We start from the raw sequence: 19,032 nt of genomic DNA, 5'->3' as shown, positions 1-19,032 counted from the left end.
TGGCGGTGCAGGCCTTGAATCCCAGCACTTGGGAGGCAGAGGCAGGTGGAGAGGGCAGCCTGCTCTACAGAGTGAGCTCCGGGACAGCTAGGGCTGTTACACAGAGAAACCCTGTTTCGGAGCTCTCCCCCCCCCCAGATAAAAAAAATCTCCATTATTTGCATAAATAACATGAATTTGAGGAAAATTTTATATTGGTGAAAGAAAGCATTTATATCAGGGGTGCTGAAAATAATGGGGCTAATAACTAATAACCGTCTCCCTACCTCCCTCAAGCCATTTGAAGTTACTATGGCGTCTAAACTCTGGGGCTTTCTCTACTTGCTTCCTTCCATTTGTTCAGCTGCAAACGGAAGTACCTATTCTCTCTAAAGTATATCAGATAGTGTGCCGCGGTCCTTTGAGACCTCGATGCCAGTTTCAAAGCCCCAATGCTCCCAGCGGGTTCCCGCGGGAGGTGGGGAAAGTGGCAGAGGGCAGACCCTGCTGTAGCTGGTGTGAAGACACGCCCTGCCTCCATCAAAGCTTTGAACGCAAAGCCTCCGGCAGCATGAATGGGGAGCCTCTGTTTTTTGTCGGGTTTCAGATGCGTCTCCACTTTTTTTCCATTGCAGTTGCCAGCAATGGAATATTTGTCTTCCCGTGCTGCGGAGTCTGAGGTGGAGTGGATTAGGGGTTTTGCTTTGTTATACTATCTTCCAGCGAAGCCAGAACCTGCGAGAGCCACGGGGTACCTTTCAGGAATAGTTCCAGAAGAGCAGGGAGGACGCAGGAGGGTAGCAGGGAGGATTCGCATGGGCTTCGCTGGTGCCTTTGGCAAGCGAGCCACGGCCCCACCTGCGAGGGGGCGGGATCTTGTGACGTTGGACCAATCAGCAACTACCTGAGCGCACCTGGCCTCCTCCTCCTCCCGCGGGCTCCAGCGAGCCGCGGTGCTCAAAGCTCTACCAGGAGTTTAGCGGAGTAGCCTACCGTTGCCGCAGCCTCTTCACTTTCCTTCCGTCATGGGACTCCTTAGAGGGCCTCTCGCCTCCCTTCTCCTTCTGCTTCAGGTACCACAGTGCCTTGCCCTAGTCCTAACTCAGATTGCTCCCTGGAGGGCGGGCGGGGTTCTCCCGCTGCGGGCGTCGGGCGGGGGGTGGTGGGGCACGGACCTCAAGGTGTGTTCCTTGGGGCCAAGGTTGTCCCGGAGGCCCACCGAGGGAGGACTCCCAAGGATGGGTGTGCAGAACCGGGCACGCCTGTGACTCAGCCTCCCTCTTAACCCTTCTGCTCTCAAGACTCAGGTTTGCTGGCTACCAAGCTTGGCCTCCGAGCCCTATCTGGCAGACTTCGGGGAAGCTGAAGTGACCTTGGAGGTGGGAGGAACTGATCTGGAGCCCAGCCAAGCGCTGGGGAAAGGTAAGACCCTCCTGCAGCCAGCCTGGATGGAACTTCTGTGCGGAAGACCATATTTGGTCTGCTTTGCTGTGGCCCTCCGGTGGGGTGTCCGAACCAGAGCTGGGGATGTGTGGGGCTACTTCATATCCTGAGTAAGCGCAGAAAGTGGCTCCCGGGCTGGAAAGGCTCGAGAAGACTGAGCAACGGTGCGCCCACTAACGTCCTTGCCCCGCAGTGGCTGCTTGTCTTGATCTCTGAGTGCCTCGCGGCAGAGCCCCTCACCCAGCCCCGACGTGGAAAGCCTCCCGCGCCGGCCACAGCCGAGGAATGCGCCATGCACATTCTTCCCACAACCCCCGCACAGGTGTGGGGATGAGCGGTGCCCCGGGCCAGCCCCCTTCGCCCTCCTCGGGCCCCCTTTGTGAACCGTGCTTTGTGTCTCCGACAGACAGACCGGGTCTGTTTCTCTTCTCCGGGCTGCCCTCCCCACCCCCCTTCTTCCCGGACTGGAATGCACTCTTAACCCTGCCCTTCCCGGAGGGCCTGCGCCCCTGCAGCCTGCCTGCGAATGGCCTGGCATACCTGGGAGAAGGCCATCGCGTTTGAGGGACACACCAAGTCCCGCACTCCAAGCATCTTGATAGTAGGATGTTAGATCACTTGAGTCTCCGGGGTGGGGGTGGGGGACGCATCTGTGTCCCAAGCCGGCCGGAGACTGAGTGAACGATCAAAGCACATTTTGATCTTTCTGTTGCACTTTTCTCCATTCAAGCTAAAAAAAAAAAACTTGAAAGTAGAGGGTCATTTGGTGCTGAGACCCGAGCATCAACCAGCTGGTGGGGGCTCCTAACTAGAGAGAGGACAATGGAGTTATCTTTGTATCGTTCCAATTTTAGTATATGTGCTGCCGAAGCGAGCACTGGAGTTATCTTTGTAGATCAGACCTGCGTTTTTAAATCAGGAGAGTAACTCGGGGTCCTTGAGTGAAGTTCCAGAGAACTTTTGCATGCATTTTTCTGGGGAGGGGATTTTTGTTAAAACGACTTTCAAGACATTTGCCACCTAGCATTTTTTAGTGCTTCCATCGAAGAACAATCACCCTACATACACATGTATGGGGGTGTCAAAGCTTAAGGGCAGAATGACTCTCCTTTGTTTCTCAAAAAAAAAAAAAAGTGAGGTCCTTGAGTCTGTAGAACTCCTTAAAACAAACAAGAAACTTTGCTCAAATAACTGCAGATTGACAAAATAATTAACACCCAGGCTAGGCTAGGTTTCTTAAAGGCTTGGCTTTAGGGAGCCGGAGCCCAGGCATTAAGAGGCCATGCCCCATAAACTTTAAATTCTTGCACATGGGTTTATTACTGGCGGGCTAACAAACTGCAACTGAGCCAACCTGTAAAAATGTTAACTTGGGCAGGGCCCCAAATCCAATTCCAGCTCCCTGAGGAAGCTCTATGGCTAACCAAACCTCTGCCAAATCCACCTCCCCACCCTCACCCCACCATCACATTCTCTGCTGTATTCCCAGCAGGTATGGCTTTGAGTTCCTTACTGAAGATATATGTATATCTATCAGATTAGCTGTCACTTTATTTGGCTCTAGCTTGTGGGGAAGTGCTGATCAGGTTTTTGATTGCATAGTTGGATTGGCCAGTGCTTCCTGGTGATGTCACCAATTTTAAAACTTTTTTTTTCCTAAGGTAATTCTGCTTTCTGGGATGTCTGGTTTATGATTGTGAAAATGGTAGGTTTGTGCCAAGAATGCACCTGGTTTATAAAACAAAAGAGTGGACTAATATGCTTGGCACGCCTTGGTTTTCTCTGCAGACATTACTGACTCTTGGAGTAGATGTCCCTGGAAATGGGAAGTCACTGTGGTTTTTAAGCAAGAGTAAGTTTCTGGGCTGGTGTGGTGCTATTATGTTGAGACTGTCGAGGCTGGACAGCATGCTTGTAGTCCCAGCTACCCCAGAGACTGGGACAAAATCTCTTGGCCCTGGGAATTGAGGGCTAACATAGAAAATGTAGCAAAATTCTCTCTCTCTCTCTCTCTCTCTTAATTAGTTTGGTGTGGTGGTAGACTCATATAATATCAGCACTCAGGAGGCAGAGACAGTCTGCAGAGCCTGTTCCAGGCTAGCCTGGACCCTATCTCAAAAAAACAAAAACAAAAACAAAAAACCAATATTATTGTGGCCAGGGTGCATCCAGGAGTCTATTCTCTCCTTCCTCTATGATTTCCCAAGATTGAACTCAAGTTTTCAGGCTTATCCAGCAAGATTTTTCACATGCTGAGCCAACTCAGTACCCTTAGTGTGTGTATGTGTGTGTGTGTGTGTGTGTGTGTGTAGAGAGAGAGAGAGAGAGAGAGAGAGAGAGAGAGAGAGAGAGAGAGAGAGAGAGAGAGAGAGAGACAGACTGCATGTATGTATGTCCATCACATGTGTGCTCACAGAGGCCAGAAAAGGGCTCCGCCTTTCTCTGGAACTGAAGATACAGGGCTTGTAAGCCACTGGATATGAATGCTGGAAACTGAACCCAAGTCCTCCACAGGAGCAACTACAGGTCTTAACAACTGAGCTATCTCTCCAACCCAAGATTCCATATCTTTTTTAGCTCTGACTGTCCTGGAACTTGCTATATAGATAAAGTTGGCCTTGAACATACAGAGATATCCCTGCCTCTGCCTCCAGAGAACTGGGATTAAAGGCATACACCACCACTGCCTGGCAAGATTCCATCTCTTAAAGAAAATAAATACAGTTGTGGGTATAGCTCAGTGGCAGGACGAGGCCTTGGGATTGCTCCTTAGTTCTGCAAACTACATTTTAAATTTCATTTAATTTTATTGTATTCGCTGGCGTTAACAGACAGCTATGAGCTGCCATGTGGGTGCTGGGATTGAACCCGAGTCCTGTGGAAGAGCAGCCAGTGGTCTCAACCACCCAGCCATCTCTCCCGCCCCTGCAAAACTAAAATTTAACAACTAAAATGAATGAAACTCCCTAACAACAACAAAGATATACAAGTCTTATTCCCCAATGTATTTCTTCATGGTCTTCAACTGCTGAGATGTTCCTACTTTGCTGCCGCCACCCTAGTTCCTGCTTTTAGAACTTCGATGTCCCTGGATCTGACTAAGTTGAAAGGGTTATCCTGCGGGTACATACAAACCCTCAAGTTTGGATGAACAAACAATACTTTCCATATTACAATCGTTCCTCCTTGCCCCTGGGTTAGGAATATTACAAGCGGCTATGAAGTTGAGCTCAAAGAAAAGATCTGGTATAATTAACACCTTGTTTATGCCTGCCTTCTTCTTCAAAGCTCCTCTACAACTCTGAGCTTGCTTTACCCTCCTGTCATTCCATTGAAGCAGCGAAGGTGAATATTAAATACTTTGAGGTCTTAATCTCAGAGTTAGAACTTGAGAAACCCCATAGCCAAACCCTGCCAGAAGCTTTAAAGGTGGAGAAACAAAGGTATGGCTTCCTGGTTTTAATTTGTTCAATGGTTGGTAAACATCTTTGAGGCTCCCAGACAGAACTTTACTTCCTGCTGCCTGCCCAAGGCCCAGCAGGTCCATTGGAAGAAATCAAGACAGGCTTTGTGAAGGTCAGCCTATTTTGTGTCCTCCACCCCCTTTTTTAAAAGATAGGATCTCTTAATGTAGATCAGGCTGTTTTTGGACTCAAAGAGATCTTCCTGCCTCTGCTCCCATACCTGGCTAGCCAACCCATTTTACAAAAGGAACTCCAGTGGTTGTGATTTTATCCCGGTCATGGTTGCAGCACCCAGTTAAGATTTAAAGAATTTTCTGACTCCATGTTTGTGGGAGGAGGAATCAGAATGAATATTAGATCTCGAACCTCACAGCCACCAGTCACAGTCCCTATTCTATGAGCACTTAGTCTTTTGTTTCTTTGATTGTTGTTGTCTTGGTTGTAAGCCTAGCCTTGAATGTCTGAACCATCTCTCCACCCCTGTTTGTTCGGCTTTTTGAGACAGGCTCTTACTATTAACCCTGGCTGGCCTGGAATTCACTATTTAGACTAGGCTGGCCTCATCGAGACCCATCTGCTCTGCCTCTGTCTCTTGAGTGCTGAGATTAAAGGCATATGTCACCATGCTCAGCTAGTCAGATTTTTTTGTTGTAGGATTTTCCAAAAACATTTCTCCATGGGGAGACAGTCTCTCAGGGGCCTAGTATTAGGAGCTTGACTAGAGAAGTTCATCTGGAAGGAAAGGTAACAGGGTTGTTTCCCCTATTCTGGCCCCTCCCAGTGGGGGTTCCCTAGTCCTGCAAGTGTGATCTGAGAGCAGAGATGAAGGAGAAGTGAGGAGGGAACTTGTGGGGTGTGAGTGCGGTGGTCAGGAGTGAGGAACCACAGCCACCTCCCCATATCCGATGTCAATCATTGAGAGAAACAGCTTCATGACATTGGTAAAGGGTTCTAATTGTGACCCCCTCAGCAGTATCAACCAACTCTTAAGAAGCCTTTGGGTAAGGCTGGGGGCTACTCATAGGAAGCTTCAGCTTTCACTAATGAACTTGACTGAGCCTGAGTTTAAGATGGTTGTGTTAGCTCAGCTACTACTATAAAAACCATCCTTTAGTTTGGAGTTACAGTTTATTCTTTCAGTAAATATGTAGTCGCTATCTGCATGTTTCTGGATCTCAAGAACGGCATCTAACAGTGAATGAATTAAAAGTCCCTGCCTTTGGGAAGCTTACAGTCTGGTGTGAGCTGTTTTTTAGTGCTATGGCTGCCTGGCAAAGCAGGTGCTGGTCCCTTCCCCTTAGTTGTAAAGTGGATAAAATGGAGTCACTGGAGCAGTCACCAGTAAGTCCAGAATGTAAATCCTGGTTGGCTGCTTCCATAGCCCAAGGGGATTCTGTAGTGCCCCATAAATCTGCCTCAGAGGAATGAATGGTAGGGAACTGGGGTTTGGAACCCCGCCAGCTGCCTGCCTGGCTTAGCAGGGGGAGGGCTGGTTGCTGAAGACTCTGCCCTATCTCACCATCCGGTGTCAGGGGAGCAGGTCTCAAAGCTCTAGTCACCTCCTTCATAGCACTCTGTTCCTAGGTTACCCAGGACGAGTGTCCTCACCTCCCTACTGTATCAGGAAGGTGTTGCTTATGATGGACAGTGAGTAATTAGGGCCAGAAGCTTAAGTTCTGTCAGATGTTTGGACTGGGTGTGACAGGAAGGATCAGGGAGACTTGACGTTGAAGAATAGCGTATGTTGAAGATGGCAAGATGGCAGCACATTAGGTGCTTGTTCCCAAGACAAACTCAGAGACCTGAATTTGATCTCTGGGACCCACATGGTGGAAGGAGACAACCATTCCTGCAGGTTGTCCTCTGACCACCGTATGCATACCAGGTAATTTGACTTTCTCCTTCCCTGCCATAACTAACTAAATAAATGTATTTTATTTATTTATTACTTGTCTTTTGGTTTTTTGAGACAGGATTTCTCTGTGTGGTCCTGGCTGTCCTGGAACTCACAGAGATCCACCTTCCTCTGCCTCCCAAGTGCTGGGATTAAAGATGTGCACCACCAGCACCTGGCTAATAAATGTAATTTTCTTGACCAGGGCAAGGGAGGGCGGCAGCTTTCTCATTTTGCCCCATGGCCAAATCCAGTTCACCCCTGATTATAGAAGCAGTGAAGTGTCTGAGAGCTAAAGCCAAGTTGAAGTGGTCATCCAGGCCCCAGTGCCTGGACATGTACTTGGTGTGAGATATTCAGAGACTAGCAAGACCCATAGCTTCCTATGAACTCCCAGTTAGAAATACACACAGGTCAGTTTCCAGGCAATTATAATAGCTAATCCTCAATTCAACACCCACCCCATGCCCCACCCTACTTTAGACAGGCTCTCGCTATGTAGTCCAGGCTAGCCTCATAGTCATGATCCCCTTTCCCAGCCTCCTTAGTGCTGGGATTGCAGGTGTGCCAGGCTCTGTTCTAGGTGCTGGGAATACATTAGTGAACAAATGTACAAAACCCCCAAGCTTCAAAGACGACTTTGAAAAGTGGAGACAGGCAAAATAAGTATTGGGGTGGGTAGGGATTGAGATGGCATTAGATGGGACTAAATACTAGGATGGGACGCATAGGAAGTGATGCCTTAGAGGCTGGGAAGGAGCTAGGCTAGAGTGTTGGACATGAGAGATGGCTGGGAGTGATCCTGCAGGTGATCGGCGTGGGTTCCAGGACTAAATCATTTCATATGTCTCCACCACAGAGTGTCAGCTGGGGACAGCAAGCGAGAGCTGTTTAGGACAGTCTGAGCCTCACCCAGGGCGGCAAGGTAGTGTTCAGGAAAGGCAGGCCAGATGTTTAGGCATTGTCATAGCCTTGCCGAAGCCTTCCTCCGAGCCAGGATCCTGAACCCTCATGCTCAGTCGTGTTCAGTGTCCCCTCCCCCCTTGCCTCTCCTCCCTGGCTTTCCTCGGACCAGAAGATGTTTCATGCGTTGACCTTTCTTTACCCCTCACTTTGTTTATTTGGACAGAGGAACTGGCAAGAAAAGTTCAAAAGCCACCAGCCTAAATGCCATCTCCTGTTTTTATTACATTTATTTGTTTTGTGTTCATGGATGTGCATGGATGCCTATGTGGAGGAGGTCAGAGGACAGCTTGCAAGAATCAGTTCTGTCCTTCTGCCATGAGGGATCCAGGCATTGAACGTGGTTGTCAGGCGTGGTGGCAAGTGCCTTTACCCACTCACTCATCTCTCCTGCCCCTAAGTGCCACTCCTCAGAGCTTACTGCCTTCCAGAGTCACACTTTGTACTTTATATAATAAGCCCCTTTAATCCTCCTAAAAGGGCCTGGGGGGGGAGTGGGGGAGGTAGAATTGGCCCCATTTAGCTTGACTGGAAACCTACATTAGCAATTTTGTAACTTGCCCAGTGTCACTATAAGACAGTTGTGGAAACGGGCTTTGAAGCCCCCTAAGTGTACAGTACTAAGCATGTGGGAATCCAAGTGGTTGAGGGAATGCTATTGCAAGTCCCCTGGCCCCAGCCAAGCTCTGGGAAGATTGGAAATAGTTAACTTGTGACTCAGGAGCCTTGAATTCCTGTTCCCTCCCCTGGCCTCTGTTAATCACCGAGAACTGGAGTGGTGAGGGCGAACACTTCCGTCCAACAGTTCTGGCATCTCCTTTAGGATAGGGGGTGGGGTCCAGATACCAGGCCTGTTAGGGCTCAGGCTGACATTCTTAGTGGACACTGCCCTAGGCTGTTCATCCTCTGCCTCTCCTCAACTCACACCTCCCACCCCTGGCCCTGGATAATAGAGCTCGAGAGACGCCACCCCCTCTTTTCTCCGCCACTACTAGATTCCAAACCTCATGGTTCTGGGTTCCCAGGAGCTTCAGCAGCAAAGGTCTAGAAACTACACTACCTACCTAGTCAGCAGGCTGCTGCTACCCTGGCCCTACTAGAAATGCCTCATCCTAGGAAAGAAAGCCCAGTAAACAGCTTCCGTTCTCTTGGACCGCTTCTTTGAGCTCACAGCTTTGGCTTTGTCACTGACATCAGAGGAGAAGGCTCAGAGCCACACAGCCAGGTGGTGGGGGAATCTGACTCAATAAGAAGATATGGCGGGCTGCTTCCTCTCAGGGTTTGAATGGAGAGCTGTGGACTGAGGAGGTGTGATCCCAGGCTTTCCTGTCCCCTCAGGATCCCATCTTTGCGCATTTGAGAGTGCTTAAGGGCCAGGTGCTGTGGGACATCCCAGGGATCCTAGTTCTTGAGAGATGGAGGCAGGAGAATAGAAGGAGTCTGGAAGCTGGGCATGATGGCGCATGCCTGTAATTCTATTACTCAAGAGTCTGAGGCAGAAGATTGTGGGTAGAGCAGCCTGCTCTACGTAGTAAGACTTTGTCTCGATAAATACATAGACTGCTTCAGAGAACTGGAGGTACAGCTAGCAGTGGTAGACTGCATGATTAGCAAGTCTTTGATCCCCTAGAATCATGTGCATTAGGGGTATGTGTACATATTTCTAAAAGATTCCTGCCGCAGCCTCCTAGGTAGAAGAATTACATTTGTGTCCTACCAAGCCTGGCTTTTGTTCTCAAACTTGAGGCCCATATAGCTCCTTCCTTGATCTGTCTTCTGTTATTATTATGTGTATATATATACACATGTGTGCCATAGCAGGCACTTGGAGGTCAGAGGACAGGTTGCAGGAGTTGGTTCTCTCCTTCCACCATGTGGATCCTGGGGATCAAACTCAGGTCATCAGGCTTGGTGACAGGCACCTTTACCCACTGACCCATCTCACTGTCCTTGGTCATTTTATAGAGAAATAAGAGCTACCATCTAAACTGAGCATATAGCACAAGTCTAATCCTAGTGCCCAGGAGGCTAAGGTGGGAGAACCATTCCTTTAGACTCTTGTTAAACCACCCAGAAGGGACGCACATGGGTTATATACCTAAGCACTTAAAGGAAGAGAGAATTTTCCATCTATGATGCTCACCCCAAACTGTGTGACCTGAGGCAAGCTCCTTTAAGCTCCACCTACAGACTCAGAATGCCACCAGTGTCCCAGGGCAATGAAGAGATAAGACTGTGCAGACAATTAGAGACAGTTGGAGGGTCTGCTAAAGGTTCTATGCCCCTTGGCACATCCCGAGTGTCCTGCTTCAGGCTGACTGCTGGCTGAGCTACCTTCACAGGACAAGCCCTGTCTTGTACCTTCAGGCATGGGGTAAATAGCTCCTTGTGAGCTCCCCACATACAGGCCAGAACAAGACAGCAGTCCCACACCCTGCCCTCTCCCTATGGAGTCCCTCCACCCACTTCCCAACAGGCTCCCAGGGCTTTTTCCCCTTGTCCTTTATGGTCTTTATTCCCATTCCAGAATTTTCTTACATTTCCCAGTTTGGACTGAACCCTACTCCCACTGTTTCACCCCTGCCTTTGGTCTCTGAGACAGTAGTTATCTTATCTCTCTAATCCCTGAGGGGTTTTTTGTTTGTTTGTTTGGTTGGTTGGTTGGTTTTATTTTGGGGGGTTGTTTGTTTTGTTTTTGGGGGGTTTTGTTTGTTTGAGACAGGGTTTCTCTGTATTGCTTTGGAGGCTGTCCTGGAACTTGCTCTGTAGACCAGGTTGGCCTCGAACTCACAGAGATCCACCTGCCTCTGCCTCCTGAGTGCTGGGATTAAAGGCATGTGCCACCAACCCCCGGCTACCCCTGAGATTTTTAATTAAGCTATGCACATGTGCTCCCTATAGATACAAACATTTTTACACATGTGGCACTTTCTATGTGACAAGCATGATTCTAAGCACTTGATGTGTCCCAGTTCATTAAAGCTCAAACATTGTTTGAGGGAGATACAATCACCTAGTTTTACAGGTGAGGAAACTGAAGTCAGTTAAGTACCACCACCACCCAACCCCACCCCGGACCACACTGATCTTAGCAGACACAGAATTTGGACTCCCTGTCAATAGCAGCAAATCATAAATAAATGCAGGATAGATAGTTCTTTTTCTGGATCCTACTCGTTAAGGGCAAGCACAGTTAGTGGCTTAACATATTCCTATTTTGTAGACCTTTTTAATTTTTTAAAACTATTTATTTGTATGTATGGCTACTTGCTGGAGTCAGGTGTTTTCCTTCTGCAGTATGGGCACCAGCAATTAAAATCGGGTTATCAGTCTTGGCAGCAAACTTATTTACCGGCTGAGCTGTCTTGATGGCCCCATTGTATAGATCTTTTTCTGTACAAAAACGTAAGCTTGCATGCAGGAATTTTTAACACCTGGACTATGTCATGCATACTTGTTACTGTATAGCTTGCTCTGCTAGTTTAGAGGTGCAGGCATCTTTCCAGACTGTGAACTGCACATCTATCTTGATTTTAACCACTTTGGAGTCTTCTAATGGAAGACAGGACATGATTTATTTGAGCCAGCCCTCTGTTTTTATCTTTTACAGATGTGGTGGTGGGAAGGAACTAGCACAAAAATTGTGAAGTGTTTGGATTTTTAGATATTTATCAGGAGTCGCCTTATTAGGAAAGACAGCAACTGAAAAATGATGGAGTGAACTGTGCGTCTTAATCCCATCCGGACAAACTGAGCTTTTTATGGTCAGACTGTGCTGCAAGCTCAAGATAAGGCATCTACACTGCTTAAAAATCATTAGTTTTCACAGTAACATTTTTATGACTCCATAATATGAATATTTCTAAAGCATCTGAAATCACCAAGAATCAAGACAGTTTAAAATTGAATGACTTAGAAGTAAACTGCCAAATGTATTCATGCCAACATTATTTTTCTCAGCCACTCAGAGCTTGAAACAGGCTCAAACAGAACAAGAAAGAAAACACATTTTCTCCCTCAAAGTTTTCTTTAGACTTCAAATTCTTCTAGCAGGTCTTTTGCTCGCTAAAGTTAGTTTCCAGTCTTAAAGCAGACACTCACTTCTGATCTTATTTTCCCTTGAAAGAGATTTATAAATTCTTTCTTAATCCCAGATATTGCTGTGGTAGACAGTCTTGCACAGGGCACAGTTGCATTGATGTAAAGGGTGCATTCTGAAAAACCTCAAATAAGTCATAACACCCATGATTTGAGACATATGTTTCCATATGAACAAATGTGACGCGTGTACGTGGCTCTGGGCAGATGGAAGTTTTACTGTTCCACAGTCTCTGCAGCTTAGCAATTGTGACTTTCTACATTTCTTTTTTGATACGAGAAATTTGGGATTTGGGTTCTGTTGAAGTTTTTTTGAGGTTTATTTTCTATGTTGTTCTGCCTGCATGTATGCAAGTGCATCATGTCCATGCCGGTGCCTAGGGAAGTCAAAAGAGGGCATCAGATCCCAGAAACTAGAGTTGTAGACAGTTGTGAACCACCATGTGGGTGCTGGGAACCAAACCAGGTCCTCTGCAAGAGCAGCCAGGACTCTTCAACTCTGAGCTCTCACTCCCCAAATACAAGAATGTGTGTGTCTTTAAACTTTGTACACAAAAGGCATCTTTGTTTGTAGAATCATTTCAAACTTGTCTTTTTATTATTATTTGCTTTTATTTTGTGTGCATTGGTGCTTTGCCTGTATGCATGTGTGTGTAAGAGGGTGTCAGATCCCCTGGAACTGGAGTTAGAGACAGTTGTGAGCTCCCATGTAGGTGCTAGGAATTGAACCCGGGTCCTCGGGAAGACTAGCCAGTGTTAACTGCTGAGCCATCTCTCCAACCTCTCATTTCAAACTTGTATAGTTGAGGTTTGCATAAGGTTTACCAATAATATGACATGTAGGGGGCTTGGGCTGGGTCTGTTTGTTCACTTACTACCTGCGGCTCTTGGGTCAGACTGTTTAATCTATCACTGCACCTTAGTTTTTCATCTATAAAATAGAGGTCTCAGGGCAGAGGGCAGAGAGTAAGAGACAGAGACAGGAGATAGAGGGCAAGGAAGAAAGGAAAGGGAATGAAGGAAAGGGGAAACAGACTGCCCCTGGGTGGAGAGGAGACAGACATGGTACATAGGAAAATGGCAGTTTATAAAGGAAAAGGGGGAGAACCCCGTGTTAGGATGAGGTGTTTAATTTTAATTGGGCATGTTAATTAGGGTAGCAGAAGGGGACTTTTGACTGCTGGACTTTTGATAGCTGGACCTTGGTAGTCAGCCTCAGGAAGAGGAAGTACCTTGGTGACTAGCTTTAGGGATGCAATCTCTGTAATGGTTTTTTAGCAAGGCAGAGGGATTTGGGGAGAAGGGCAAGGCCTGCCAGAGTCACGTTTGCCAGGCCCAGGCTGGCTAGAGTCCCTTCGTGCACCACCACATCTGGCCCTTTTTTTTTTTTTTTTTTTTTTTTTTTTTTGGTTTTTCGAAACAGGATTTCTCTGTGGCTTTAGAGGCTGTCCTGGAACTAGCTCTTGTAGACCAGGAGGATCTCTGTGAGTTCGAGACCAGCCCGGTCTACAGAGTGAGGTCCAGGATAGCCTCCAAAGCCACAGAGAAACCCTGTCTTGAAAACAAACAAACAAACAAACAAACAAAAAAAAACTCACACATAGCTACTGATAGCAGGTGTCACTTACTTGTATCTGAGCACTCAGGAGATGAAGCTCTGAGGATTGTGAAATTGAGGCCATCCTTGGTTACATAGTGAGATCTTGTTGTGTGGTGGGGGGGTGAGGAGGAGTTAGAAAAGGAGGGGAGACAATGTGGCTGGAAAGTGGAGATAAGGATTGTATATTAATGGTTTTGAGGGGTTTTGATTGTTTTAAAGACTTGTTTTTTTATGTATATGTTATGTGTTGTGTAACAAAAATAAGACAAAAACATCACCAAAGCCTAACCCAGCATATGTGACAGCTCAAAAAAGCTGGAAACCTGGAGCTCACTGCACTGCCTGCAGACAGCTCATCAGGTTGGAAAGTGTCCTTTCCAAGGGACACAGGTCTAACCCTTCTAGGCAGCCCAGCTGATCTCTGCCTTCTCCAGACAGCTGGTCTGGTCTTGGTCTTCTTGGCAGTTCAGTGGTTCTGAGAGTTCTTTGCTGTTGGAAACTGCTTACTCTGATTGGGGGTGAGGGGTGAACCTGCTCAGTTTCAGGTACTTCCTGAAGCTGCCTTGAGTTGTTTACCTCCCTTCTCAAGGAGCTCCCTGGCAGGAAGGAATGATTGGTTCTAGGAGGAGACTGCTACAGTATCTATATGTGCCTACATGAGTGTGTGTGCATCACATGCATGCTAGTGCTGGTAGAAGCCAGAGAAGAACTGCAGAACCGGAACCAGTTACAGGCGGCTGTGAGCCACCCAGTGTGAGTGCTGAGGGACCAAGCCAGGAGAAATAGGTACTCTTAATCTCTGGGCCATCTCTCTAGCCCTTTTGTTTTTGTTTTCTCAGACAGTCTTGGGTAGATGTGGTTAGACCGGGACTGTGCTCTGTGAACACATGAACTTCCAATCCTTCTGTCTCCACCTCCTGAGTTCTGGGTTGCAGGGGCACACCACCCATGCCCAGCAAGATTTTGTTTTTCTTCCTAAGATCTGTGGTACATTCTTGATGAGTTTCAAATAAGAATCACATCCTTTAGATCTCCAGAAGACAGTAGTGTCAGGGTGTATCTCCAGAACCTCAGGGTGCGCTCAGCCTGCCCACTATCTGGAGAAGCGCTGGAACCCCTAAGTGTGCCGGAACTGCAGTGAAGCTGGTGTGGGGATGGGCCTTCCAGCGTGCTCTGGGACCACTTCTGAGTCTATCAGAAGCACAGGGGCTCCCAGCCTGCATAGTGGGCTACATTCCCAGCATGCTTCTCTGCCCTACAGCCTCTCCGCATTGGTCTGCTCAGTTCCAGTCTTGTTCAACACTGTTTTCTACTGCCATCTTTTTTTGCTCTCTTGCCTCAGCCTTTGGTGTTGGTGTATATAAGCAGCGTGTGCTACTGCAACCGGACATCTTGGTATCCCTTTGTTTAGAAGATGCCTGGTAGATAGGGTTCAAAGACAGGGAGCTTCTCGCCATCTCTCCTCATTTTGCAGTGTGAAACTATTAATATTGTATAATTGTTGGATGTGTACTATAAATGGCCCTTTGTGACCTTTTCTCTGCTTTGTGGAGCGCTGTTTTTCCTTGGGAGGTTTTCTTTCATAGTATGTGAGGCTATAGTTTAGATATTTGAATGCCTGTAATACAGCCTAACTAAGCATTCTATTGGAAGGTTATTGAGTTCTTTACTTTTCTCTTACTTAACAGACTTGAGGATCCTCACAGGTCTGTTTTTGCCACATCTGGGATGATTTCTGGCACCATAGCCAGGTCAAAAGGCTTATTTATGGATTTTTAATTGATAGAAAAGTGCCAGTTTACATTCCCACTCAACCCAACAGTATATAGCAGCACCTGGTTCCCCAGTACTTGGCCTTTTAATTAGTATTTCTCAGTGTGTTGTTTATTTATATGCAGTTTAACTTAGGAAAATCCCAGCATCTTTCCAACCAGCTCCACATGCCCCCCCATCCTACCACTCTTTAGAAGCTTGCTTGCTCCATGAGGCAGATATGTCCCCAAACAAACTAGAACAGAGAGTTTGAGGGCAGTTTCTCCTGCCACTCTCATGGCTGCCATGTGGCCACAGCCTAGTCAGGTAGATACTTCCCTTTTCTTCTAGACAAACACCCAATATCATGAGGGAGATTGGGTCTTTGGTCCTCAGAGAGAGATCTTTTGTTTTCTTTTGCAAGGACATATAACATAATTGGACATTGGAGCTATGTAGCACCTTCATATTGCAGCTGAGAAGTCCAGTCCCCCCTTTCAAGGGTTTCCTTAGGATTGGGAGGGAAGGTGTCTGGGCGTTTCTGGCCTAAAGGGAAGCAGACATCCTCAGCAAAGTACCCATTGGTTTGCATAAATATTTAAAATACTTCCTTTCTTCCACAGCTCCAGGACCCCGAAGACTAGACTCTTCATGTCCAAGGTTTACAGTGGTGCCAGTTTAAGATCTGAGGCCAGCCTTCACAGGATGGCTTTTAGAGAGGAAGAGTTTTGAATCTAAGCCTGGAACCCCGGGTTCCATTGAGTGTCTCCTATTTAGAGCAGACACCTGAGGCGCCCATCTTTCATTGTTGTTCTTGTTAGTTTCCATAGAAACAATCCCAGCTGAAAGCTGTCAGTTTCCCTAGGTCCAGCAGGTACTTCTTCCCCTGTAGGGAAAGTGGGCTACTACAGCAGTCAAAGGACTTGGAGGCCTTGGGTTGGTGTAGAAGTCAGAACTGTTTAGGCCTTTGTTTTCCAGCCTTAAAGTTTGAACCATTGCATCATGTATTCACTGGTGCTCATCAACTCACCTCAGAAAGAGTGTAACACAAGCCCATTCATGCCCCTGAGTTAGCCAAGATGTGTGGCCTTCAAAGCTACCACAGCCAGGAACGGGCATCTTCTCTCTTTGAGGAAGGCGAGGCCAGAGCAGGATGAGTGATGATGAGTCTGGGCTTGGGCCTCAGCCTTAGTCTGAGACAGCGGCACGAGCTGCTGATCCCAGGACCCAGGAAGCATCTGGAAGGAAGTTGTAGTGGTCTGCCCCAGGGCTTAACCTCTCAGCAGTTCCTCAGTGATGTCTAACTTACAAAAATGACTCAAGTTCTCACAGATGCCCAGCAAGTTTCCCTAGAAAGGTCAGTGTGTCTGTGAGATCTTCATCCTCTGCCCTCCCCCACAGACAGCCCTTCCAGAGGCAGACGGGACCAGTTTCTTCTGTGTTCTTGGTCACTGGGCAGCTACTCTCTTCTGTATTCCACTCTTCTGATGTATCAGCCACAGATAACCTCTGTGCAGTTGGGAGATGGTTTTTTTCTGTGGTCTCAAAAAAAGACTAGCTGGAGGAGGGTACGTACTGGAGAGATAGTCCAGGGGTTATGAGCACTGACTGCTTTTACAGAGGCCTCAGGTTCAGTTTGGGGTACCCACGGAACTGCTTACAGCCATCTGTATTTGCAGTTTCAGAGAATCTCTCACCCTCTTCTGGCTTCTACAGGCACTGCATCATCATTCGAACAAAACACTAAAAAAATTTTAAAGTGCACGTAAAAAAATTTTAAATCTTTTTAAAAATAAAAAGGCCAGCTGGGTGTGGCGGCACATACCTGCTATCCTAGTACATGGGAAGCTGAGGCAGAGAAATTACTTGTTTAAGGCCAGACTGAGCTGTGTAGCAAACCTTATCTCAAAAAAGAGTGAGGGAACCAGGGAGATGGCTCCGTGGCTAAGAGTGCTTGTCCTGCGAGCGTGGAGAGCGTGGAGACCGGAATTTGAACCCCCACATCAAAGTCTGGCTTGGTTGTGTGTGCCTGTAACTCCAACCAGCATTGAGACTGGAGACTAGATGGTCCTGAGGACTTGCTGTCCAGCCAGCCCAGCTGGGGTGGGAGAGGGGGGGACAGGGATGGGGACGACACAGTAAGAGACTTTTTTCAAGACAGTAAGGTAGAAAGAGATAGAGAAAACACCTGATATATTGATCTGGTGTCCACATGTGTGTTTATGAGCACAGTCACTTACATGTATGTACCATACATATATATGACACACATATACACAGCATACAAAGGGAGCTGATAAAACCAGGACTTGCTTAATTGTGCATACATAGATTTACCGTACCTTTTATTGAAGGCTTATCCTGGACCAGGCACATATTATTATTCCCATTTTTTAGATGAGTAGACTGAACTCCCAGATGCTCACGCCATTTCTTAAGCATACAGTTGACAGCCCAAGTTGGCTGGACCTCTGTTCTTCACTGACTGCCTTCAAGATTTGAAGTCTGATCCTGCTGCCTTCTAGCTGTTGGGCCTTTCTCTATCTAAGGCTGTTTCCTGGGGCAGGTCAAGGCACCCTCCATCTGGTTACCTCCTACAACCTCTTATTTACTTAGTCGCTGGGTTGGAACCTGTAATACCTACCTTGCAGGTGATATTACTTCCCAAGACTGGGAAAGAAAACACTTAGCCGAGTGTCTCCAGCAGAGTGGGTGTTTGAAGCATGCCCTTGCCTGCCTGAACTCCTGCCCCTTGGTTGTATTCTGCTTCCTGCTGAATGTGGGTTGGAGCTGATGTCTGGAATATGCAGCCTGTGGGGGAGGCTGAAACACCCATTAATACATGACTGCTGGGTGTTTGATCGTTGGCACTGTCCCCTCTGAGAATAGATGGACAGCCTAGATACTGAGATGCTAGTATCCAGCACCATGTACTAGTGGGGAGTGCCAGGAGACAGGGCGGGTGTGCTGTCACTCCTTTGGGGGTAGTGTGTAGATAACAGAAGGAGGTTTTGCTGGGTTACTGACTCCTTGTGAGTATGGTATATTTTAGAGTTGGGGAAGGGCTTAAGGCTTTTGAGTATTGGGGAAGTCGTTAGTTCCCTGCTCAGTAACCTGGAAGGATAGGATAGGAGAGTGGCTGGACAAAATTAAAAGAAATCACTGACAATTGGTGCTAGCTGGAGCCTCTCTTAGTTCAAGAATGGAAAGGAAAGTGACCGTCATGTTTTTATATCGTTTTGAGATCGGGTCTCATATAGCTGAGGATGACTTCAAACTCCAGCTGACAAAGACAGTAAACTCATGATTGTCCTGCGTCCACCTCCCACATTCTGGGCTTACATCGTGCGTGGTGGATTTTAAGGCAGTGTTTTGCACAATACAGTTAGCAACCATGGGACTCCAGAAAGGGCTAAGATAGTCATCATTGTCCTGGCTGCAGGGGTCTCTACCTAGGATCCTATTTCTTTTGAACTGCTTTTCAGAGATACTTATTTCAATGTGTTGTTGTCGGTTTTTTTTTTTTCCATTTTATTTATTGGGAGGAGAGGGGCAGAGGCCAAAAAAGGGCATCAGCTCCCATCAGGAGCTGGAGTTACAAATGTTTGTGAACCTCCTGACATAGCTGCTGACATTTGAACTCCATTCCTTGTGATTGATCAGGAAGTGCTTGTAACCACTGAGCCATTTCTCCAGCCCTCAGATATAGTTTTAAAAGCATGCGTATGAACTAGGGCTGTAGCCCACAGAGTTTTTACCCGGCATGTGTAAGGTCCTTGTCAATCCCCACTGTCACCAAAAATAAATAAATAAATAAATAAATAAATCAAATAAATAAT

At 47.2% G+C, this 19,032-nt stretch overlaps 1 protein-coding gene across 2 annotated transcripts in view; it reads left to right on the top strand.

Annotated features, from left to right (window-relative positions):
* Positions 1 to 834: 834 nt before the first annotated feature.
* The window catches only part of Cdh3 (cadherin 3), a 45,937-nt gene continuing 27,739 nt past the window's right edge, over positions 835 to 19,032 (top strand). The window contains exons 1-2 of one of the 2 annotated variants that reach the window (XM_040736608.1): positions 835 to 1,052; positions 1,281 to 1,401. In XM_040736608.1, the coding sequence (XP_040592542.1) occupies positions 1,005 to 1,052; positions 1,281 to 1,401 (169 nt within the window). In that variant the 5' untranslated portion in view covers positions 835 to 1,004. The remainder of the gene's footprint in view (positions 1,053 to 1,280; positions 1,402 to 19,032) is intronic. The other variant, XM_040736607.1, reaches the window with a different exon arrangement.

This window comes from Mesocricetus auratus, unplaced genomic scaffold, assembly GCF_017639785.1.
Source record: "Mesocricetus auratus isolate SY011 unplaced genomic scaffold, BCM_Maur_2.0 Super-Scaffold_100062, whole genome shotgun sequence".
NCBI lineage: Eukaryota > Metazoa > Chordata > Mammalia > Rodentia > Cricetidae > Mesocricetus > Mesocricetus auratus.
This window is presented reverse-complemented; position numbering and strand designations above follow the sequence as displayed.